This window comes from Podarcis erhardii (genome assembly GCF_964252035.2).
Source record: "Podarcis erhardii genome assembly, chromosome: 9".
NCBI lineage: Eukaryota > Metazoa > Chordata > Lepidosauria > Squamata > Lacertidae > Podarcis > Podarcis erhardii.
Genome location: NC_138512.1, coordinates 39,791,573 through 39,804,351, shown reverse-complemented (window position 1 = coordinate 39,804,351; position 12,779 = coordinate 39,791,573). Strand labels below are relative to the sequence as shown.

At 41.1% G+C, this 12,779-nt stretch overlaps 1 protein-coding gene across 1 annotated transcript in view; it reads left to right on the top strand.

Moving 5' to 3' along the window:
- Positions 1 to 803: 803 nt before the first annotated feature.
- LOC309349400 (uncharacterized protein) overlaps positions 804 to 12,779 on the top strand; it is a 39,797-nt gene continuing 27,821 nt past the window's right edge. Inside the window, exons 1-9 of the mRNA XM_081875336.1 lie at positions 804 to 987; positions 3,066 to 3,166; positions 3,248 to 3,317; positions 3,715 to 3,845; positions 6,326 to 6,411; positions 7,937 to 8,036; positions 9,200 to 9,243; positions 10,261 to 10,338; positions 12,293 to 12,489. Coding sequence (XP_081731462.1) covers positions 819 to 987; positions 3,066 to 3,166; positions 3,248 to 3,317; positions 3,715 to 3,845; positions 6,326 to 6,411; positions 7,937 to 8,036; positions 9,200 to 9,243; positions 10,261 to 10,338; positions 12,293 to 12,489 — 976 coding nt within the window. The 5' untranslated portion in view covers positions 804 to 818. The remainder of the gene's footprint in view (positions 988 to 3,065; positions 3,167 to 3,247; positions 3,318 to 3,714; positions 3,846 to 6,325; positions 6,412 to 7,936; positions 8,037 to 9,199; positions 9,244 to 10,260; positions 10,339 to 12,292; positions 12,490 to 12,779) is intronic.

Sequence of the window (12,779 nt, the reverse complement as noted above, 5' to 3'; positions counted from 1 at the left end):
GATGAGGCATTTGATCTTTTGTTTCTGACAGCAAAATATATTGGGGAAAATGACAACCATGTAAGGCTAGTATTGGAAAGGGTGTTTTCATCACTGGTACACCTTTTCCTTCTATATTTCTTTCACTCAACGAGCAGCAAAGGTATGCATTTGGGGAAGGAAGTCAGTGGAGGAGCACATGTCTTGAATGTGGCTGATCCTGGGTTCGAGTTTCAGAATATTCGTTAGGTGGAAGCTGTTGAGGTCCTTGACTGCTGTTGTGGACAATATCGGTCTAAATGACCTGGTATAAGGCAGCTTCTGATGTAAAGCAGCAAACACTCCTATAGTGAAAGGCTTTGGCTCCTCTTGGCCCAATGAAGAGTTGTTAAATCCTGGTCAGGGTCATTTTGCCCGAGAGCTCCTGCACCTTCGTCAGCTGCCTGACGCCTTTGTTTCTTAAAGATTCCTGGGTTTTTAACAACTCCAGGAGGTTAGCATTTCCAAAAAGGTGCAGCAGCTTCTACGGTCGGAAACTTGGAAGAACTACAACCGCAACTCTGGAGAGGGAATGGCGGCGGGCCGCTTCACCAGCCGGATTTCTGCCTGCCACCCACAGGCAACACCCCATGGAGAACGGCGGAGGCCGCCTTGAAGAACCGGGAAAGCTGCGGGAACGCGGAACGACACGGCGGCGGCGGCGGCGGCAGAGCCGAGGGCGCCAGAGTCCGGGCGAGGATCCCGGGCGCTGACTGGCGGCGCCCGGCGGCCCTCCTTCTCCGCGCCACTTCCTCGGCCGAGCCCGCCCAGGCCTCGCCTCTCGCCCAGGAAGAAGCACCATGAGCGGCGCCGCGCTGCTGCTGAGGCTCCCGGCGGCCGCCGCCGCCCCGCGCCTCTCGCGGTGGACCAGCCGCCGCCGCTGTTGGAGCAGCGAGCCGTGCGCCCCTCAGGCGAGCCCGGTGCGGATCGGCTGCGCCTCGGGCTTCTGGGGAGACACGGCGGCCTCAGGTAGGACGCAGGGAGCCGCGGCCTTGCGCGCCTGCACCGGGCGGCAGCTCCTCCTGCTGGTTGCCCGCCGGGAAACCCCCCGGACGTGGAGGCGGGAAAAAGAAAAACTCCCTCCGCGCCTTCCCCGGGTATCTGCTCCGCTCCACTCCGCGGAGTTCCCTTCTGAGCCGATCGCGCTGTTCGGCTGCACTCCTTTTGCCACGCTTATCTGGGAGTGTGGGCACCGTTGAATGCAATGGCGCGAGATGCTTTGCATGCCTCGAATATGCCCAGAGTCACGATCTCCATTATTAAGTTCCTCACTCGCTTCTCGCCCCGTTAGCCTTCGCTGCAGTTTTTGCGCGCTTCCTCGCAGACTCTCTCGCCCGGCCTGCTGTCCCGATCATGCCATCTGAAGGCACCTTTGCATTCACTTGCCCTTACAGTGTTCAGTTGCTTAGGTTTAGGTTCCGCACAGGCTCACCTTGCAAAAGCAGCCCCGTTCCTTCCTGGCTTGATTCATTGGAAGTTTGGGGGTGAAATCGGGCCAAAAGATAAAACAGCAGATGGCGCTGAAGTTGCTGCAAGCTTGCGTTGTTTGTTTACTCGCTGCAACCTCTCAGATTGCATGCAACGATGCAATCGAACCTCAGGACTAAGGTGCATCTGTTTTAGTGGGATTTACAGGTCAGCGTGCATAGGACTGCAGCCTAGGAGTATCCAAAACTTCTGATCGCCTAGCAACTGTGTAATCACAGTTTGGCGTGATGGAAATGATGTAAAAGGAGTATATAGTTTCGTCTGTAAATGCATGCTGTGAACATGACTCTGAGGCTGCAGTCCTAAACACTTGGGAGTAAATCCTGTAAAAAAGGTTAAAAAAAAGGTAAAGGACCCCTGGACGGTTAAGTCCAGTCAAAGGCGACTATGGGGTTGCGACGCTCATCTTGCTTTAAGGCCGAGGAAGCCAGCGTTTGTCCACAGACAGCTTCCAGGTCATATGGCCAACATGACTAAACTGCTGCCGGTGCAACAGAACACCATGATGGAATAGAAAAGGAATAAAAAGCGGTCCTTATTTATCTACTTGCACCGGCGTGCTTTCGAACTGCTAGGTTGGCAGAAGCTGGGACACAGCAACGGGAGCTCACCCCGTCGCGGGGATTCAAACTGTCGACCTTCTGATTGGCAATCCCAAGAGGCTCAGTGGGACTTAACTTCTCAGTAACTTTGCAAAGGATTTGGTTTTCAATGTGACTGGAGGGCGGGACTAGGGAGGAGCTATTCTGGATAAATGAGTCCAAAGTGAAAAGGCATAGTCCAATATAATAAATGTCATGTGGGAACTGATTTGGAGAGCTGCAACATATGTATCTATGAATGGTGTACTATTAAAATAATTTCCTTATGGCATTCTTCAGTTTTGACAACCAACTTGGTGGTCACCTTTTACTTATTGTAGACACTTTTTAGTTAGAACATTATTACTCTCAGTATTTGACACTTGAACTTCCTTTTAGTTGATCTTAGCTTTTTACCCATTTCACTTCCTTTGATATTTTGCCACAACAATTTTATACCTTTCTCTGTGACTGGATAGTGTGATCCTAAACTTTTTAGTGTAAAAAGGAGTTGTCATTTCTGGGCAGTTTGCATAGGTACTTTCCCTGTAAAACACTTTTATTACAGAGTAATCTCAGCTTAATTCCCTCAGATTTAATGTGAATAAAAATACATAGGGCTGGGTTATAAACTAGTTTCAGTTCAGTTCAGTTCCATTCCAATGTAAACGTCCACCAAAATGTCCCTTTTGAGCCAAAATCTGTTGTTAGTGTAATATGCTATCATAGCCGTCCTTGGAATTAAAGGCCAAATTTTACAGGTTAGGCATGAACTGTGGTCTTGGGATTTGACTTTAAGACATTAGCCATTGCATATATGTAGCTCATTGGCCTTGAATTATATTTTAAAAAATTATTATTAACCCATAAGTCTGTTTGCTGCAAAGCCCATATTCCTGAACTATTTTGCATTAGATGTTTTTGCAATGTGAGTGTGTGTGTGTTCTTACTAAAGACAGTTTTATTTCTTTGTATTAGTTCCTCAACTACTCTATGGAGGAAAACTGGATTTCCTGGTTTTTGATTACCTTTCTGAAATTACAATGTCTCTACTAGCTACTGCCAAAGCTAGATCTCCAGTGAGTAATTCTTCTGAAGCAAAAATTTTAAAAAAATTATTCTAATAAAAACATTCGCAATTTAATTTTCATTTCTTTTAGGATTTAGGATATACTCCTGATTTTGTATTAACTGCTATGGCTCCATATATAAAGGACATACACAGGAAAGGTATGATTTTGTATTTTATATTGCTGTAATAATTTTAAATTATTTGCAATGTGTGTGTGGGGGGGGGGAGAGGGTACTTGACCCATGTGCTTGTTTTAAACCTTGGCTTGTAAAACCTTGATTGATTAGAACTGAGCCAAATTCTCCTCCAGTTTACAAAAACTCTACTTGCCTGTAGCAATTCCTTACTGACTCCCAAGTGTCTGTTTAAAGGTCTGTTTTATTCCATTCAGAGGTATGGATTAGAGCAGCCAGCTGTAATTTGTAGCTAACTTTTAGTAACCATCTGAGTAGAAACAAACAACAGAGAAATCAATTTATATGTGTGCGTACATACATGAACAGTGTATATACATTGTTCATAATCCTATATATTATTATTTTTTGCCTTTCTTAGGTGTTCGTGTTGTAAGCAATGCTGGTGGAATGAATCCTCTTGTCTGTGCTTCTGCACTCCAAGAAGTGGCCAAAAAAGCTGGCGTCGACTTGAAGATTGCTGCTATTACTGGTGATGATTTAATGGGAGAGGTATTTGGATATTTTATTTCCTTAAAAAAAATTAATAGGAAGGTTGGTACTTTTCATACAGTTTTAAAACCGCATATATGTTTGTCGTAGAAGCCTGAAGTCTGGTCAGGTCCTTAGTGTGTCCATTAAACAAATGTCACCAACGTTACACAAATGCAGTAGATAATCCATGGAGTTAGGAGACAGTGAGGTCTCCTTTGTCCTTATTCTTCCTCCCTACCTGTGAGGATTCGGGGAATCAGATCCCTCTTCGATGGCAGCAAAGAATCAGATAAAAGAAGAGTTCTTATCAATTAGTTTATTCAATAATCACAGCAAGAGACAAAGGAATGTGGTCTCTCTCTAGAAATGGCATTGCTCCAAGTAAAGTCCCACCTCCTCCATCTCTACTATTCTACGTCACCCCGACGTTGGCTAATCTGAGCTTTCTGCCGCTGAGCTTTCTGTTCTGTTACCATCAATGCCTGCCTAGTCTTAGGAGAGGGGAGGTCAGGAATGCTTTCCAAAGACACTGAGTCTGTCAGCTGTCTCTACCTTGGTGTTTCCTCTTCCTGCTGTTCCTCTTCCAGTATCTCCCAGCTTCTCCCCACTGCAGCCTCTCAACTATGCCCTTCTGCAAACCACTGTTCTAAATCTATGCTGTCCTCCTGTCCCTGGGGGGTTCAGGAGAAGGGAGGGCGGTTCCCACCATTCCTCCTCAGTTCAGTCCCTGACACCACCAGTGTTCAAAACTCCCATTGTGTTTCTAGGTGCATTTCGGGACAAGAGAATTTTATTAGCTCAAGCAGTTTCTGAGCTCTGGGCGCAATACTGCGCCTAAGATTTCAGATTAAAAGAGCAGAGTGGAAGGAAAGGAGGACCTTTTCCTGCCTCCCCTCTTCCAGCTACTCTCTGAAGACTGGAGAAGGGACCCTCTTAAGAATATTAGAGGGGTGGGCAGGGGAAGGACTAGACTATGGGAAAAATGAACATAATATTTTAGTCAAAATAGATAAAAAAATAAAAAAATTGTCTGGTAGTACCAAAGACCAACTAAGTTTGTTCTTGGTATAAGCTTTTGTGTGCATGCACACTTCAGAGGCTTATACCAAGAACAAACTTGGTTGGTTTCTAAGGTGCTACTGGACAATTTTTTATATATATTTCAACTGAGTCAGACCAACACGGCTACCTACCTGAATCTGTAATATTTTAGCTGCAGTTCATTCATTTTCATCTTTGTATTTTTGTTATAAAAAAGCACACCTAGACATTCTGTTGTTGCGCCCATAACCTAGGTTTAAGGAGCCATTTAGCTCCTAGTTTTCATATCTCAGTTTCTAACACTGCTCCCCACACCCCAATTTCTGGCATCCCTGTTGAGATGAACAAAAGTTATTGGTAGCCTGTTGACTACTACCTCACTTCAGCAGTTATTATGATACAAATTTTGTATGGGCTATGCTAGCATGTAATGATTTTACTATTTGATAAAGTGATGGCTGCTATTTATGAAAAAAATTCCTTGGGCTAATATTGGTAAACTGCATAACAATGTGAATATTCAAAACAATAGCTCATATTCATTAAAATCATGGGAATCTTGCCCTTACAGTGGTACCTCGGGTTACATACGCTTCAGGTTACATATGCTTCAGGTTACAGAATCCACTAACCTAGAAATATTACCTTAGGTTAAGAACTTTGCTTCAGGATGAGAACAGAACAGAAATCGTGCTCTGGCGGCGCGGCGGCAGCAGGAGGCCCCATTAGCTAAAGTGGTGCTTCAGGTTAAGAACAGTTTCAGGTTAAGTACAGAATGAATTAAGTTCTTAATCCGAGGTACCACTGTAGTTCTGTTTTAATAAACACTGTACTCATTGTACTGTACACTGTACACAACCCTAAGCAAACATATATATATTTGTTTAATATTTGTTAATTATTTCCTATCAGATATTTTTGGATAAGGATAAGAGAGCCTTACACAATGATGTGATCTGTTAGCACTTAATTGCAAGCAAGATCAAGTGAAAATAATGGGGCTTGCTTTCAGCCATAGGTTCCTGGTATAAAAGCAGTGGGTGGCGTTCAGATGTCAGAATTCTAGTCTTCTAAATGTGCTTGAGTGCTTCCCCTCCCCCAGGCTCTGCAGTGCTGGTTTGTAGAGATTGTTTGTTAATTTGGTCATGGCAAATTATTGTTTGAGAAAATCAGGAAGTCTTTAATTAAGTTTTGAAAGAAAACGAGGAGAGGGGAAGCTCTTGACCCTGTTATTTGTTTCCAATTCCCCAAATCATTTAGCCACAATTTCTTGATTAAATGTTGAACACTCTTCTGAAAACAAACCTGTTTAGTATCCCCTAACTTAATTTACCTCTTGCAATTGATAAATTTTATCTAGCATTATAACAGAAACATTACTTATTTTTTTGTCCTAGAAATTAGAATTGTAATGTAAATATTTTCATATCACATACATAAGTTTGGGTATTTTACAGTTAAACAGCATCAAAGAATATGCCTCAAAAGAGGAGAATGGGAAGCCGTTTCCAGAAAACATTCACAGCATGAATGTATATCTTGGGTAAGATCTTTAAGAAATTCATCTTGTTAAAAAAATATATTATACGGGGAGCTGCTTTTCAGAGCATGCCAGTAGCAGTAGCAGTCTGTGGGTTGGGGACAGCATTGATCACCACCTACCTTCTGAACACCTGAGTATCACTGCTGGTTCCTGAGAAGGGGAGGGGTGAGGCATGGTATGAGTACAGCAGCACAAGTGTTGAATTGGCTCTGCCACCCTGCCTTGTTCTCCACACCTTGCCCCTCCCACCACTAGTGTCAATTTGCAGGGACAGGAAGTGTGATGCCTTAGCTCAGGTATAGGCAAACTCGGCCCTCCAGATGTTTTGGGACTACAACTCCCATCATCCCTGATCACTGGTCCTGTTAGCTAGGGATGATGGGCATTGTAGTCCCTAAACACCTGGAGGGCTGAGTTTTCCTATCCCTGCCTTAGCTGAAGAGTTAAGGCTTCTTTCTATAGTACAGTCGTACCTTCGATCCCAAACGCCTTGTGAATCAAACGTTTTGGCTCCTGAAAGTCGCAACCCGGAAGTGAGTATCCTTTATTATATACAGTCGTACCTTGGGTCCCAAACGCCTTGTGAGTTGGACGTTTTGGCTCCCGAACCCTGAGTGTTCCGGTTTGCAAATGTTCTTTGGAACCCGAATGTCCAACATGGCCTGCAGCCAATCAGAAACCGCACCTTGATTTCCGAACATTTTGGAAGTCGAACAGACTTCTGGAACGGATTCCGTTCGACTTCTGGGGTACCAGAAAGTAGTTTGAGAAAGGCATTTCAGATATGTGCATACTGTTGCACAACATAGCCAATGGGAAGGAAGTTATATGCCTGATCTTGGGGTTTCCTGTGGGAATGAAGGGGATTCGCCCCACCTGTATCTCATCCCTGGAATGCTTCATCACCTGGCCTAATGTTAGCTACTAAAGATAGTGGAAACATTGCCTGTGACAGATCTATTCCTGGAGAGTTTTCTGCAGGTATAGCAGAGGATTCTGCGGTAGAAATAGCCACCCTGCTGGTGGAGCTCCTCTCCTATCCATTTTCAACTTGTAGATCGAGGGGTTAGGATTGCGTTCTTAAGGTTCAAATTACAGATAGGTAAGGTTCAAAGTTAGCAGTATTTTATCAACCCAGCCAAACCTATCCTAACCTTTTAAGGCATTTTTGTATCATTTTATTTTTTTACAGACGGGAATCTGAACCTGAGAGGTGGTGGCTTGTGTAAGGCTGCCTACTGAGTGTGTGTCTGGGACATTATAAACTCTGGGGCACAAGATCCCTCGTTCATCATGTTGTTGCTCTCTGCCCATTAATATTTTGTTGTGTGTAATATTGAGAATTTAATCAATGATTCTGGCTGCAAGATCTTTTCTCTCACGAGCTCAATTGAATTGAGGGGTTGTTCATTCATGAACTGTGTGCTGGATTTAATTTTAAATCTTTAAGATCGAATGTTCAATTATTTTGAAAGGTGAATGAGTAAATCTAGTGTTTTAATGATCAATACTTCTGTTTCTTCAGTGCAAGGCCAGTAAGCAGAGCTCTTGACTTAGGAGCAGACATTGTGGTGACAGGAAGATGTGTTGACAGTAGCCTTGTATTGGGACCACTAATTCATTCCGTAAGTGTGAATCAATGCTTCTGAAACAGTTTCTTCCTCTAGGAGTCATCTGTATGAATATTGAACAGGTTTCCAGTTTTTGTTATTTTAATTACAGGCCCTTGAAGTAAAGTCCAAATGTATTTTCATTAGTTTTGTTTATTTCGGAACCATCCAACTTGATGAAATATGCTTATTTAGAAAGTAGTTAGACAGTGATCAAGAGATCAAGAACTAACTTAGCTTTGCAACCCCCTCCCTGTCTTTTTCAAACTCTTGTTATCATAAATTGATGAAATCTGTATATTTCTCTCTAAAACCTAGGTTGGGGGTTCTAGTAGTTCGTTGTAGTTCTAAAAGAAATATGGAGACAAGCAAATCCTCATATTAGCAAGCCAACCTAGTTACTTTTTAGGAAAAAAAATGTCATCCATGTTAATAAACTTCCTCTGATAAATCTATCATCATTATTTAACTACCTTTCTCTCATTTATAGTTTTTACAGAACAAAAATATTTACAACATGAAAATGATTTTGCTTGCCACAAGGTGGCATAAAAGGTCAACTTTAAACATGTAAATTTTTTTTCATGAGTTAGCAATTTTTATCTAAATGTCTGGTTAGGCTAAAACAAATTTCTGCAAGTATGTAGCTGAGCTGATGCACAGCATCTTTAACATAATCAGTGTATAAAAAGTCAGAGATGTCAGTTTTTGATTTTGTTTGTAAATCATGTCCTCTGCATCGAAAACCTTTTTGCTATTCATGCTGCAGATCCTTATCTATATAAGTTTGGTATTTACCAAATGAATTTTGAAAGCCGGCTACATTGTGTCCTGGTTTGCAGATATTGCGAATACTCCTCTTTAAAATACTCCTCTGTAAAATATAAAATGTTCTTCCATTGTTTATTGATGTCTATTTAATTTTCAGGGCACAATTCAGTTCACTACAGGCTCTTTCCCTTGCCATGCATCCATGCAAGTTATCTGCCCCAAGGGTTATCTGCCAGAAGCGGCTTAGTCATGTTTGCCACATGACCCGGAAGCTGTCTGTGGACAAACGCTGGCTCCCTTGGCCTATAGAGCGAGATGAGCGCACAATCCCAGAGTTGTCTGCGACCGGACTTAATGGTCAGGGGTCCTTTACCTTTAACACTTTAAACCTTTTGTTTCTTTTATAGTTTGGCTGGAAGAGAGATGAGTTCGGCCTTTTAGCATCTGGAAGGTAAATGATTTGACTTTAAAAAATGATAAATGCTGTTAAAATGTAATGCTGTATGAACGTCAATTATGTTCTGCATAATTCTAATGGAAGCATTACTTTGAAAAACATGAGTGCAATGTTTGCTTTCACATTTAATTATGAATACCGTATATCAAATTATTTTGAGTTCCAACGCAGAAGTGTCATGGTTTCAGGAAGCATATCTGGATCCAATGAAGTTGATGCAGGCTTCTGCATAGAAATCCCCTGCTAAATTGGAAAATACGTACAAAGAAAGTATGTTGCATGCATAGTTTTTGGTGCTGGATCTGCTGTATTTGTGGTTCTTGACAGTGGAGTAGGAACTCTGGATTAATAGACTGTAACATTTGCGAGCTTCTGCAGTGCTAAATTTATTTTTGGACTCTGTGTGTGTCAGACTAGATTTTGTTTTCCTCTTTCACTCTTTTCCTATTGAGGGAGAAAGAGAAGAGGGGGGTTGAAGGACTATCTCCATCCAAAAAAGGCAATTGATGCAATTAGGCCTTTTAGTAATTAGCATCAACTATCTCTTCAGAGCTATATGAATACTGATGTCACTAAGATTCACTGATTTCATTTGGACTTACTAGGAAAATGGCCTCAGGTCAAAGTCTCTGAAGTTAATGAACCAGAATTATAAATTAGTTGCTGATATTCCATAGTCGATTTAAGCAGGAGGACTAATTACATAGTAGTAATGTGTTCCCTGACTATCTAACAGATGGAAGAGGCCAAAGAAGCACTCTGTTCCAAGATACGCTAATGATTATAGAAACTGCCAGTGGATCCATTACGTTTTGAAACTTTTATCTATTATGTGGGATCCCTTAAGGTCAATTTGACCATTATAGATGCATCTAACCATGCGTCATATGAACAGGATATTTTTAGGTTAGCTTTCTTTGCCTTCTGAAAGATTAAAGTTGAATCTGAATGACTGTATACTAAGGTATCTGCCACTGAACTAAAATGTATATTACGACTCTCGGTTTTCAGTCTTGCAGGCCATCTGATTGAATGTGGTGCTCAATGTACAGGCGGAATATTTACTGATTGGCATAAGGTACCAGACTGGTATGTTGATTCTATTTTGATAGTTTGATTTGATTTATGTGGTGAAAATGAAACAGGGACACCTTAAGGGGATTTATCACTTTTCTTTATGCTTATTTTGTCAGTTTTCTCTCTCAAACTTTTTAGGACAGTATGTATCAATATTAGATACATGTATATGCGGGCAGTCTAAATTATTTCATTTAATTTATTTCATCAAATTTATATACAGCTTGTGTGTGAAAACAAAACCCCAAACCCTCAAAATATATGAATCCCATTTTAGAAATTGCTATGCCCCTTTGCTTTTCTCTGTGTTTTTGGAGGCCTAGCCAGGCCAGGCTTAAACATTTGAATGCAATTTTACCTTAATTTCAGCCGTTTTAATTATACCGTGCATTCTTTGCCTCACTGTAACCTAGTTAGCTCCAACCTACCTCAGATTCTTTAGAACCATTGAATACAGAGTGTTCTGTTCTCCACACTGTCATCCCATTTTTTAGCTTGCCTTCTTTTTTCTTTTTTTCCATCGACATCTTTATTGGTTTTTCAGTTAGTTTATAGCCATCCTTTTCATACACGTCAATATTCACAATAAACAATTGGACACAATGAACATTCCAACGTTTAACCTGTATGCATAAACTAAATAGAAATTAAATATTATGTTACTTATCTACTTATTTTGTTGTTACTTTGTTTGCACCGGACTTCTTTCCACCTCTTACTTGGGTCCATGGAATGCTATGTTATATGCCTTTCCAATTGTATCTAATATTCTATTTACCATCTTTTCCACTATTTCTACTGGTTGTCTGTACAAGAGTCATTCTAGCCCAGTCAAAAAATTTTAATCACCACAGTAATCTCTCAGATATTTTTTTAATTTACTACAATTGTTGTTGAATTTTTGGTACTCTTAACTTCCCTGTCAGCTTATCCATCTCTGCGTGTTCCATCAACTTTACTTACCAGTTCTCTTCATTGGAATTTGGTCTTCTTTCCAGTTTTGTGCTAACAATACTCTTGCTGTGGTGGCGTGCATGAACAACTTCAGATCTTTAGGGATCTCATTCCCAATGATTCCTAAAAAGAAAGTTGCTGGCTTTTTGGGAAATGATAATTTAAACATCTTTTTTAACTCACTATAAATTATATCCCAGAATTATCCCTTTTTTTTACATCTCCACCATGCATGATATATTGTTCCTACTGCTTTATTACACTTCCAACACAGATTTGACTTATTTTTATACATCATCGCCAATTTATTGGGTATTAAATACAAACGGTAAAAAATCTTCATATAATTTTCTTTAAGAGTGTAGCATGCCATGAATTTGAGATTTTTCCCATGCTGAAAGTTGGATGTTATGACCTATATCCATAGCCCATTTTATCATGACTCACTTAACCTCCTCTTCCTTTACCAACCAATCTAGCAGAATTTTGTACATTTTTGAAAGCGTTTTCTCCTCATTGTGGATCACCTCCTTTTCAAATCTCGAAAATTCTGTTGCAAAGCCTTTCTTTTTATCTCGCTTAAAAACCTCATGCAGTTGATAGTATTGTAGCCAGCCTGTCAATCTACCTTTAATTTTCTCAAAGTTCTTAAGTTTAATTTTTTTAGCTTGCCTTCTGTTTATTTGTCCCCATCTCTGATTTTGGGGCAAAAACATTTCATCCCCCAGTTATTTTTCCTTATTTGCCACAATGCAACTGGTCAGGGGGTTGGACTCGATGGCCCTTGTGGTCTCTTCCAACTCTATGATTCTATGATTCTATGATTCTATGATTTGATTCTTCAAGAGCTTTGAAAACTCTGTGTGTGTTCTATATCCTTTAAAGTTCTGGGTATATGTTTTGGAAGTAGATATGTTTTTGTCCCCCCTAACCAATGCCATGTATTGCTTGTTATTTGGTTGCTTATATATTTTCCAAATCAATAAAGTATTCAATGTTTTCAACCCTTTAGGCATAACATCGGTTTTCCCATAGTAGAATGTTCTTCTGATGGAAGTTTTATTGTATCCAAACCACCTAACACAGGAGGCCTCTTGTCTTTTGGCACGGTGGCAGAACAGTTGGTATATGAAATTGGTAATCCTAAGGAATATCTCCTGCCAGATGTCACATGTGACTTCTCTCAAGTTTCCCTTGCTGAAATCCCAGGTTAGTGTCTGCAGAGGGTGTGTACAGACATGCATAAACACAGGATTATGAGTTGAAGAAACAGGTAGAGAGGATAAGGAATCATAGCAAGAAGAGTGTGACCCAGGGGTAGTCAACCTTTTTACCCCTACTGCCCACTAATGCATCTTTCTTGATGGTAAAATTTCCTTAGCGCCCACCAGTGCTCAATGGAAGGAGGATTCAGCTTGTGCTGTTGTACCCCCTACCGCCCACCTAGAATCCTGAAACACCCACTAGTGGGCAGTAGTGACCAGGTTGACAACCCTTGG